Consider the following 12,422-nt stretch of genomic DNA (forward strand, 5'->3'; position numbering starts at 1 on the left):
ACTGTACTGAAAGTGAAAACCAGAACGGCTGTATAGGTACAGGATGGTTGTAAGTGAACTGGTTGTTCACCCTGGTGGTTAACTACACCAGCTGGGAGCTACAGTCCAGCCCAGCACCATGAGACAGGATCAGACCCGGTATCTCTAGCCTGCGGAAAAGAGCTGAATTTGAAATTCGAGCTGCTGAATGCATGTCACTCTTGCAACATTGGCTTTATTCCTTTGATAACTATGTAAGTTTAAAAAGCTAAAGCTCTAAACGTTCTTAGAAACAATGAACAGTACATATATGTAAATTAAAAAAATATATGTGCAGTAAAAAATAAAAACTATCAAGCCATGAAAGACATGGAAGAAATTTAAAAGACATATTACTAGATGAAAGAAGCCAGTCTGAAAAGGTTACAAACTATACGATTCCAACCAAATGACGTTCAGGAAAAGGCACAGATACAGAAACAATAGAAAGATTGTGGTTTCCAAAGGTCTGGGGAGAGAGAGGGAGGGAGGGATGAATAGATGGAGCACAAGGGATTTTTAGAGCAAAGAAATTATTCTGTATGCTACTATAGTGGTGGCTACATGTCATTATGCATTTATCAAAACCCATAGAATGTACAACATCAAGAGTGAACCCTAATGTAAACTATGGGCTTTGGATGATAATAATATATCCATGCTGGTTCACTGACTGTACCAAATATGCCACACTGATGAGGGATGCTGAGGGTAGGGGAGTATATACGTGTGGGTGGGGATGGCTATGTGCCAACTCTGTATTTTCTGCTCAGTCCTGCTATGAACCTGAAACTGCTCTAAAAGAATAAAGTTTATTAAAAAAAAAAAAGAAAAGAGGATACATTTTAAGACTAAAAGATATTTAAGAGATATGTCAGCCAATTACACTGCGTGGGTCTTATTTCAATCTTGATTCAAACAAATAAACCTCCAAAAAAAAAAAAAACCCCAAAATTTGAACCAGCCTAAACGGGGATGAATCCGTCCTTTCCAAAGATGACCAGAACCCTATCTGTGTATTAGTTCCTGTAGTGGCCATACAAATGACCACAGAATGATGGCTTAAAACAATAGAAATTCATCCTCTCCCATTTCTGGAAGCCTGAAGTCTGAAATCAAGGAGGCTGCAGGGCTCTACTCCCCCAGGGGGGTCTGGGGGGGCATCCCTTCTTTGCCTTTCCATCTTCCAGAGGCTGTGGGCATTCTTTATGCCCAAGTCACTTCAGCCTCTGCCTCTGTGGCCATACCACCTGCTCCTCCTCTTTATCAAATCTGTCTCTACCTGATGCTTATAGAGACAACTGTCTTTGCATTTAGGGTCCAACTTGATAATCCAAGATGATATCCTCACCTCAAGATCCTTAACCTACATAAGGCCAAATAACATACCATTTACAGGTTCCAGGGATTAAGCCAAGGATGTATCTTTTGGGGGCTGCCATTCAACCCACAAAAATCTCCCATCCTACAAGCTCCTCCAGAACTGTGTAACTCCCCCAGGTAGAGGGGGTCTGTGTGCCTTTCCCCTGAATCTAGACAGATTTTGTGTCTGTCTTCAAAAACTGAGTGACGCAGGAGTAATGCAACCTGCCTTCTGAGTCTAGGTCATGACAGCATTAGGCACCTCTACCTCATTTAAGTGGAACACGCATTCTGAAATCCAGACACTACGTGGACAGGTCGCCCAAATTAACCTGCATGGAAGGGCCATGTGGAGGCTGCAGAGATCCCAGCATCAACTGCTCACACATGTAAGTAAGCGTGCCTCTAAATGATTGTAGCCCCAAGTGTTGAGCCAACCCCAGCCATGGAGTCTCTCCAGCTCAGGTGATGACATCAGGGGGCAGAGGGAAGCCATTTCCACTGAGCTCTGCTCTAAATGGAGACTCCTGTTATATTAAGCCACTAAGTTCTTGGGGGGGGGTTGTATAGCAATGGATAGTAAGGCTCATTACTCATTAAATAACTGAATGGGTTAAGATCAAACATAAAAAAATACAGCAAATGAGCTCTATTTCCTAGCTTTTAGCATCTTGGATTTTTGACTAAATAAAGAGTGTGAGCAAACACATGTATACACACATACACTGTTAGAGGGGAAAAAAAAAAAGATTCAGTCTCTCTCATTCTGAGTCAAAGAGTATGGGAGGATCCTTTAATTAGACACAGAAACTAGATGAGCTGTTGAGGACCTTACAGATCATTTGGTCAAACTGCATCTTTTACAGGTTCAGAGACTGAGGCTCAGAAGTGGTCCCTGAGCTGCCCCGCTCAATACAGCTCTTCACCAATCAAAGGTCCACCTTGTCCCTCACAGGCAAGATGAAAGATGTATGACAGTCTGACTACCCACCCGAGTGGGAATACTGAGAGGAGAGGAGACGGAGGGGGGTGTGAGGAAAAGGAACAAAGCTGCTATAAACGTAGTTCTGCTGGGCCATCTGTTCATCGGATTATAAGAACCTTTCTTCTCTATCGTCCGTTACACTGAGTTGTTTTGTTTGCTTTCCTACCTTAATCCATTGGTTCCAGGTCTTAAAAACTGCCCAGGGCACAGAAAGGAAAGGCAAAAATTGTTCTGTGGAGGGAAATGAAAAACTGCCTCGCCCATGTTCACTCCGCATGCTCTCCAAGACCAAGCTAAGAGGTCAGCTAGCAGATTACAGACCTGCTTTCTGCTATGATGGCAGTGTTTTCTGTCTGCTCTGTTCATGAAGGCAGCTAGTAACCCCACATAGCTATTGACTGTGATATGGCTAGTGTGACCAAGGAACTGAATTGTTAATGTTACTTAATTTTAATACTATATTGGACAATGCCATTCTAGACCAAATACTTACAAAGCCTCTCTGAACTTAGAACTCCTAACTGGTGACCCAGGCAATCCAAGTGACCTGCAAAAGCTCATATTTACTACTGCATCTCTTTTACAGTCTGAATAAACTCTTGTCTGCCCTGGAAGGACTGCTCCTCCAGCTTCTGGTGGTAATACGCCCCTTGGGATGTGGAACTTCACTCTTACGATTGCATAATGCCTCAGTAAGAGTGGGGAGATGGCCAAGGTGTGAAGACAACTTCCGATTTCTCAGAGTCCTTCAGAGTTCACAGCTGCGTGACCAAAAAAACCTAAAAATCCCATGAGTGAGTGGCTATGTGTGATGTAAGAAGACAGAAATATTTCCAGGGAGATTTTCTGGCGTTCTTTATTTTTCTCAACTCTAGAATCATAAAAAAGTGAATTCTGAGTGTATGAAAATGATAGTAAGTGGGAAATGTCATGATTAATAATAGTCTAATGTTGCCCAGTCATTTGTTTATAACTGGAACTCAAGTTTCTCAGTTCGACCTCTCAAGAGCATCTGTAATTTGCATTCTGTTGAATTTTACTAGCATCAGCTCCAACTTTTCTCCTTCTCCTCCCCACCCTTTGTCTCCAGAGGCCTGGGCTCTCAACACTGGAACCAGAGTGTCTGGGATGTCCCAACCGAGTTTAAAACCTCAGGCTTTACCATCAGGCTAATTTCTCAGCTTTAAACACCATTCAAAGGCCATATCCATCCTCTGAGACTCAACTCAAGAAGTCTTCCAGTGCCTTCCAGCTTTAGCTAATTTCTTCTTTTGGGGGGCGGGGTGGGATCAAGAGGTAATTATGTTCATGTATTTATTTATTTTTAATGGAGGTGCTGGGGATGGAACCCAGGACCTCATGCATGCTAAGCACGTGCTCTACCACTGAGCTATACCCTCACCACCAACTAATTTCTTCTTTTATACTCTCTTAAAAGATTTGTCATTTGCAGAACATATTAAAATGACTGATGTTTCTTTCTGCCTAGTAAATTATGATCTATTAAAGTACAGGACTTTCTTGACCATAATCTTGAATGACCAGACAAACCGCAAGGTACTGCACAAACAGTGTGCTGAAGAAATACGAACTGAATTGAAGCAAATGTGCCCAATAAATTGTACAAATTTGTACCAGGCATGGTTTATTCTTCAACAATTATAGTGACCAAGATCATCCTTGATGATTTGCATTTTTTGGAGACGTATAAAACGCAGTGAGCTTCAGACTGAAGAGGACATTACAGACACATATCCCAGGACTGTTTCTGTCCTTTGTTTTTCTGCATTACAATTTTCATGCTGCCTTAAATGTAGCACATTGGCAATTTTTCAGCTTGATGAATTTGCACTAATGGATGAAAAAGGGACCACAAGAGACAGCACTGACAGCTGAAGGCACGGTGTTCTCAACAGAAAAAGCCTTTCCAAGTTTCCAAGTGAAGCTGGCCTCCAAGCTGAATCAAATGCTACAAACACACACACACACACACACACACACACACAACATATTCATTAACAGTGTTAAATGAAAAGTGTAACTAAAGCCAATAATATCATTTTCTCTCATTTGCTGAGCAAATCTGTGTATTAACGAGGATGACGTCGCCTGCTTCTACTCTATTTCATACTTCCTTCTCATGTAATTAAAACGTAGCCGGTAGTTGATACACAGGAGGGAGTGTCTCTATTAAAAATACCTGTTCATAATCAAATTCAAGCACTCATCTCATTTATGATCTGTCTACCTTAATAAATCAACTAATACTTCAATTTAAAAGCCATATAAAGCCCTATTAACCCATCTTTACACATTTTAATTTAAAGTGACGGGCTATTCATAATTTTTCCCAGTCATTTATTCAATAAACATTTTAAGTACCTACTATATGCTAAGCGAGCTATTTAAAGCTGTGCATATGAAGATGGACAGTTGAGGGCTACTGTCTCCATAGGGGAACCAGGAAAGTATTTTAAAAAACCCAGTACTACCTGTCCCCTCACTGCATGACACCAGGTACAGCAAACACAAAAGGGAGTTATGAGCTTAATCTGGGTGGACTTCCATAAAAAAAGAGAGAGAGAGAAATTAGAGAAAAGCTTCAGAAGGGTAATGTTTATGGCAGATCAAATGTAGAGACGAGTTGCAAGTGAATTTCTGACCTCACAGGAAGGAAGTCCCGCCCTGGATGCTCAGGGGCCAGGACTCTGACTACATGACCTCCCCATCTCCGGCCACTCCTGAACGGGCATCACACATGGTTGACGGGCATCCAAGCAAGTACGACATGATGTGCAAACTCTGCTGAGCCAGTGCAGTTCCCTCTCTGGGATTTCTTCTGGGTATCAACAAGAGACTCCAGCAGGGAGAGGCGGGAAAGGTCATTACGGAGAAAAGGTCAAAGGCACGTGCATACGGAGCAGTTTTCCACTGCATAAATACACAACTTCTTTATCCAGTCATCTGTTGAAGGACATTTGGATTGCTTCCATGTTTTGGCTATTGTAAACAGTGCCGCTATGAACACTGGGGTGCATGTGTCTTTTTGTACTAAAGTTCCCTCTGGATATATGCCCAGGTGTGGGACTGCTGTAATGCCATTTGCAGCAACATGTATGGACCTGGAGACTGTCGTTCCAGGTGAAGTAAGCCAGAAAGAGAAAGAAAAATACCTTATGATATCACTTATATGTGGAATTTAAATAGAAAAAAAAAAGACAAATGAATTTATTTACAAAACAAAGACAGACTCCCAGATATAGAAAACAAATTTATGGTTACCAGAGGGGAAAGGAGGTGGGAAGGGATAAATTGAGAGCTTGAGGTTTGCAGATACTAACTAGTACATACAAAATAGATGAACAACAAGTTTATACTGCACAGCACAGGGAACTACATGCAATTTCTTGTAGTAACCTATAATGAAAAAGAGTATGAAAATAAACCTTTATATGTATATGTATGAATGAACTATTATGCTGTACACCAGAAATTGATACACCAATGTAAACTGACTATACTTCAGTTAAGAAAAAAAGAATAATGCAGTTCATAGCTGCAAAGAAAAAAAAAAGAAAGAAAGAAAAAGAAAAAGGCACACGCATGTTGAAGTTCCCAGGACGCAGGAGACCTGGATCAAGGCGGGGAAATACCTGGTAGCACAACACAGGGAGGGGGACCCTGGAAGGCAAACAGAAGCCGACGCTCCAGGGTGAGACCGGGGCCAAGGGGTCCAGGAAAGCCAGAGGGTGAGGCTCCCCAGAGGGTGAGGCTCCCCAGAGTGGCCCAGGGTCCTGACAGTGCTCTGGGTCCCATGACTCTGAGGCCCATCCGTGCACCCAGGAGACCCCCCTCCCACCCCTCGGCACGTGTCTCCTCACTCCCCTCCACTTGAGCGAGTTTGACTGGGTCACAGTCCTTGAGCCTTCTTCGAACGGATGATGTGTCAGTGCTCTGAGTTATGGAACACACCAGCCATTCTCTCTGGCTTTTACTGTTTTACAAGGTGTCCAATTTACAAGTATTAGAATGCCTTCCTCTGACCCTCTGTGGATCTTTATCTTACTTTAGGGTAAATAAATCATATTTTAGACATTGCACTGAACAAATGCAATTTGTCTTCATGAAAAATAGCCCTTGGAAAATGGGCAGGATAGTGTACTGATTAAGAGCATGGGCTCAGGTGCCAGGCTCCCTGTGACCCAATCCCGGCTCCATCGCTCACTGACGGCACAGCCTTGGGCAAGTTACTGCACTTCTTGGAGCCTCCTCGTCCTCATTTGTAAAATAAGGGTAACAGTGGTGCCTACCTCACAGGGTCTTTATGAGGGTTATATAGGAAAACTATCCAGTCAGTTCTGTCTAGGTTTTTTTTAAACAATTAGACATTCATTTATTAGATCATCATAAGAAACAGTGGTTTGGATTTTGTCATTTTAATGAATGGTAAGAGAAATAGAAGTCAGGAGATCTATTAAACACAGGTAGAGAGAGCTGTAATTTATCAAGGACCTATCATGGGCCCAGTACTGATCAGGTACTTGATATCCATTGTCTCATGTATGTGGTGTGCACAAAACTGTCAAAAGCATTTGACAGTTACCAAATACATATTGAAAGCTGGCTGCACACCAGACAATGGGCCATGGCTACAAAGATGAATAGAAAGTCATCCCTGCTCCAGAGAGGTTCCCAGCATGCTGGGATGCTGAAGCTGGGTCAGGCAACCTTGCCGTCTACTTTGGTTCAGGCATCTGCAAAATGAGGACTTCTGCACAGGGGACTCCTAAGATTCCTCTCGTCTAGCAGCGAGGGATTTCACACTCACTGGACTAAGTAAGATCACGCCACCTATTGATAACTTCCAATCCTTTTAAGTTTTGCCACTTAATAACCACTTGTCAATGACAGTGTAGATGATCAATACAGCAGTACTGTGGGAGGTCTCTGAGGCCAAATTACTTGGACTGGGTGGCTGGAATGCACTGGCAGGAGTGGCAGCCCTCTACAGAGTGAGATCTCACATGGTCAAGGCAAGGCTCGAAAGACAAAATGGTAAGAGTTCAAACAGGAAGATGCCTTTCAGTCCTAAAGAATACCTATTTCGGTGCATTAATTTCTATACTGAGCCCTAGAAGGAAAAGGTGACGGAGTTCATGGAGTTCATGAGTTCCCTGACACTCACGCTAGGGTTTTCTGCACTGCCTCACCATGTGTCACACTGATTAATACACAAAGTGCCAGAGTCAGCCTGCTTGGATTTTAATCTCTGCTCATGCCACTTTTTAGCTGTTTGATCCCAAATCAAGTTATTGAGTTTCCTTCCTCCCCTGTGAAACTGGTATCATAATAATACCCATCTGCATAAGGATTAAGTCAGATAATACTTATAAATTGCAAGGGTACAAGATGAGATTTCAATAAATGATGATGATGACAATGATGTGATGACGGCAAACATTAACATAAAGCAACTATACAACGTGCTAGGCTCTGTTGTAAGCACTTTCCATGCGTCAAATCACTTCATTCACTCTGCACAACAGTCCTATGAATAGGTAGCTACTATTACTCTAGGATATTGCAGCACAAAAAGGTTGAGGAATTTGCCAAGTAAGTAGCAGAACTCAGATGAGTATCTGTGTCCAGACTCTGGGCCTTCAACCACTGCACTGTGGTGCGGAGCCCCCCATGGCTTTCTGTTGCCAACATGCATTAGCTCACTGAGTCTTCACACTAACCTCTGACAGAGAGAGTATCATTAAGTTTAAATGAAATGTTGACATAAACATAACAAGGGGCTAGAACAAAAGGTGGAGGCAGTGAAGGGAGAGGTTCACCAGCTGTAGTGTAGAGAGACCTGGATTAAAGAATGAACATTCAGAACTACAAGGAACTACCCTAGGCAGAAAAGGTCAGTAGGTATCTTGGATGGGAGAGAAATTTGTGACTGGATGACCGAGTGGGTAACAAAGATGATCAACCATTTTGGCAGCTTCAGAGTTTTGTTGAAAAGCCAGATCATCATAGCTGTTAGTGGGAAGAAGTATGGTGTGGTGGAAATAGGTGGACTTTGAAGGCAAGCATCTGATCCTTTATTTACTAGCTGTGTGTCTTTTAACAAGTCACTCAACTTCTCTGGGCCTTGGGTTTTATTTTACCAAAATGGAAAAAAAAATAATACTTAATTTGTAGGGTTGTTCGGCAAATTAAATGGGAGTTTGTTTGTTGTTTTAAACTGCCAAGCTCAGTGACTAGTGTAGAACAGACAATACTAGTTCCCTGGCCCTGCACAGTATGTGATAAACTAAGACGGCTTAACCTACAGCTTTTGACAGCATAGGTAAACACTCCTCCATGTAGGGGAAAATAATGGAGAGAAGTGTAAGCTTGCTGTCCTGCCTACTAATGAGTGCCAGAATATTCTGCTAAAAGCAGAGAAGAGAAAAATCATTTTTCTTCTGATTTATAGCTGGGACAAAGACAACTTGGTTGGATGTTTGTCCAGACTGTTATAATGGAAGGGCTCTTCCAGCATACACCCTTGGGGACGGCACTGAATACAAATCTGACAACAAAGCAAAATTCTGGATATCTCATCTCGGATAAATTGCCAAGTCCTCAGGAATGCCTTCAGATGACATCATTCTCCTGGTTTGTTATGACTCAAGAGGGCTTGATTATAGCGTGAGCTTTTCCAGGTCCCAAATTATTGAACATTCCAGGTTTGCAAAAATAATCACTCTTTCCTATTCACAACAGTTTTAAATCCTCGCATAAAGGGCTTCACTATCATCTCACTGATTTCTTGCTCTCTTTCCTCTTTGACTCCACACTCTCCAATATAACATTAGTTCATACCTCACTCTTTTCCAAAATCTCCAATGTTGGTAAATTATTATTTGTGGAATAGAATTATAATTCTAAAAGGATATGTATTGTACTATGATTGATGGAGAATATGCTTTTAACACCCAGGGAAAGACCAATTTTCTGACACTTCAGCTCTATTTGCTCAAATGCGTTACTGTTATAAAGCACCAATTATGGCTAATAATGGCATTCTTCTCAGTAAGTACTTGGTTTGGTAAAGCTTTAAGAACTCTCAACTTTGGCAATCAATTTAGTTAACTACAGGAAATGGCCTATTTCGTATAGATTATTACCTTAATGTCATATTGCTCCCCAAGCTCGTGTACACTCAGAGTCAACTGCCACTCAGTAGACATTTGTGCAGCAGACCTCTCTTTATTAAGCCTGCCAGATAAAGCACACACTGGAAGCCATATTTGAGTAATATCAGACTTATCAAGGTTTGAGGTCATATTCTGCTCCACACTCACCCTCAAATCTTTCAGGTTCTCGAAATTAATTTCATGCCCAACTAGGTAAAAAAAAAAAAATTAGCCCCATACAGGGCATTAGGGGGGATACGTGAGTCCCAAATAAGTCCCAGTAGGAAGGTAACAAATTCTATCTTGGTTTTTTTTTTTTTTCTTTGGCCCCACCATTGAACCGTCTCAGCAGCCAGAAACTGGGAGTGTTCCAGACTGTCTTTCAATCCCTCAGCTCTGCTATCCATGCAGTACTTGAGCTGTGTCAATTCCATCTTTCAAATGTCTTTAGAATCTTTAGTCTCCATTCTACTGCCCTAGCTTTGGTCTTCTCCTGTTTTACATCACAATACAGGAGTTTTTCTACTTTAAAGTTTTTGAAATACAAAAGAAAAACACCACAGAACATGTATATCAACCCATGACAACGATGGTCCCTTGGACTTAAGATCAAAATTCAGGACACCTTTCTGAGCCTTTGGCTCTGAGAAACTCTCCACCTTATTGCATCCTCGCCTGATCAGGTATGTAGACTCCAAATCTGATCACATCATTCTCTCTCCTGCTTAAAGCTCTTCCCTGAATTTTGCTTGTCTATAAAGAAAGGAGGTCCAAGTTCAAAAAGTGTTTATTGATTCGGATTCAGAGGTAGAAGCTAATGTGCTCCAACGTTCGAGAACATATTATCTGGGACCCCTACAATCTCATGGAAATGGACCTGTATCATCTTCTACGCTTATCACCACAAACAGAAGCTCAGTTTCCTAGTGTTAGCTGCAAATGTTAAAAAGTGAGCCATTCTGATGCACTGTTTCTCACCTTGGTTTACAGAGTCCTCCCGAGTCAAGGACCAATAGCTCCTCCCATGAGTGATGGATGAAGCCCCACAGAAAAGAGATGCCCTTGCTATTCTCAAAGTTCCCTCTGCCTGGGAAGCACACGTAGAAATTGTCTGGCATGACAAGCACAATAATCAATACAGAAACGGAGCTCCAGGAGCATAGAGAAGGGGTTTCACTGGGCAGGGAAGATGGAGTCAAGCAGCCCAAGCAGAAGAAACAGCCTGAGAAAAGGCAAGAGGATACGTCTACACACAGGGTGTCAGAAGCAGCAAATACCCACTATCCTATTTTGGATTTTCACATCTGACTGCTAAAGGCATTATGGTCAAGTTTCCTTATAAACGAGAGTTGTTTTTGTTACCAGTCCAGTTACTTACCTCTGACGTCACAAGAAGAAAGTATTTTCAGGGCAGCAGATCACTGCCCGCTATGCCTTCCCTAATAAGTGCAATTATTTACATGGCTATGATCTCTTGAAAAGCTCTAGGGAAAAACCTCAGAATAACTCCAGAAATCACTTTGCCAGGATGCTCTTCCCATATGAACTTCAACAAGTAAACGTTCAATCTGTGTAGTGGCCCAAGATACCAACAGCGAGACCTTCCTCAAAGAAGCATCAACCCAAATCCCGAAACAATGAAACACGGCGACGCGCCTCTCATTTCCATCCTACACAGGCAGTGGCACAGAGAAATACCCACCTGAAAGTCAAGGAGACTCTCAATTAACCGTGGTCATGAAACACTGCAAAGTCTTAGATAAGCTCCAAGGATGAATTTTGCTCCAGTGCTATCAACCCTCCTCCTCACAAACCTTTCTTCATCACGACTAAAATTTGGGAAAAACGTACTGCTTTGAATTTATCCCACATCTCTCTCTGCATTTATTTACTCAAAGTGCTTAAACTGCAGGATACAGAAACACGGTTATCAAAATGGAGGGAAACCATAAGTAACGGGTCGTACAGGAGGTAAATGTCTCAAAGTCGGATTAGCAGCCTCAGAAGAATTGAGATCTGAAAGAAGTCAATCCCCTCAAGTAACCTGAACAGCAATGTTTTTTTCAACAAAACACCAAATTGCAGGTTATTTGGGCTCTTGCTACCCTCATTTTCCACACTCCCTCTTCTTGCCCCCTGCTTTCCCTTCCCCCAAGGAGAGTGAAAGCAAGCCGTGTGGTTTGACTTACAATTGTGAAGTTCATGACTTTGAGAATCCAGATCGTCATGGCCAGGTTCACCAGGATTAAAATCATCAGGAGAAGGACAAAGAAGTAGAGGCATCTTTTCCGCCAGCCGTAAATCCCCACTTTGTAAACCTGTGGCCCCTCGGAGCTGGGCATGGTGCTGCGGTGGTGTGTGTACTGTTCCTGAGGCATCTGAAACAGACAGGGCGAGAGAGGAGCACATTAAACTGCTGAGAGAGAGAGAGAGAGAGAGAGAGAGAGAGAAAGGAAGAATGGGGGAAAAAATCAACTGATGAAGAAATACAGCCGACTGCTGTCAGTATGTTTCCATCCTCCTGACAATTCTGAAAATCTATTTCCACTGGACAAAAGTGGCCCCTTAGACGCTTGATTTGCTCTCTCGTTCTATGCAGACATCCCTCATGACGCACTGAGACAGCCACATACATCCCATGGGAGGAGAGGGGCCCTTAGGGAGACATTGCCCAAGTGATTCTTAGAATTCCAACATTTCTCTGAGGGAGGCACTCAAAGTCCTGAGGGTCACATTTAGAATTCACCTGAGAAAATAAATTAACCTCAGCAGTTCATCATGGTATTGTACTAACACTATTTAGGCAACTGAGGTAGGGGGTAAAATGATCTCAAATACAATCATTCTGTGAGCAAAAATCGGGGCAATTTTTGCTCTTCCAT

General features: G+C 42.4%; 1 protein-coding gene across 9 annotated transcripts in view; it reads right to left on the minus strand.

Annotated features, from left to right (window-relative positions):
* The window catches only part of SGCD (sarcoglycan delta), a 1,022,496-nt gene that overhangs the window by 336,928 nt on the left and 673,146 nt on the right, over positions 1-12,422 (minus strand). For all 9 annotated transcript variants that reach the window (XM_072953966.1, XM_072953991.1, XM_072953973.1 and 6 more), the window contains one exon: positions 11,730-11,918. In XM_072953966.1, coding sequence (XP_072810067.1) covers positions 11,730-11,918 — 189 coding nt within the window. The remainder of the gene's footprint in view (positions 1-11,729; positions 11,919-12,422) is intronic.

This window comes from Vicugna pacos, chromosome 3, assembly GCF_048564905.1.
Source record: "Vicugna pacos chromosome 3, VicPac4, whole genome shotgun sequence".
Lineage (NCBI taxonomy): Eukaryota > Metazoa > Chordata > Mammalia > Artiodactyla > Camelidae > Vicugna > Vicugna pacos.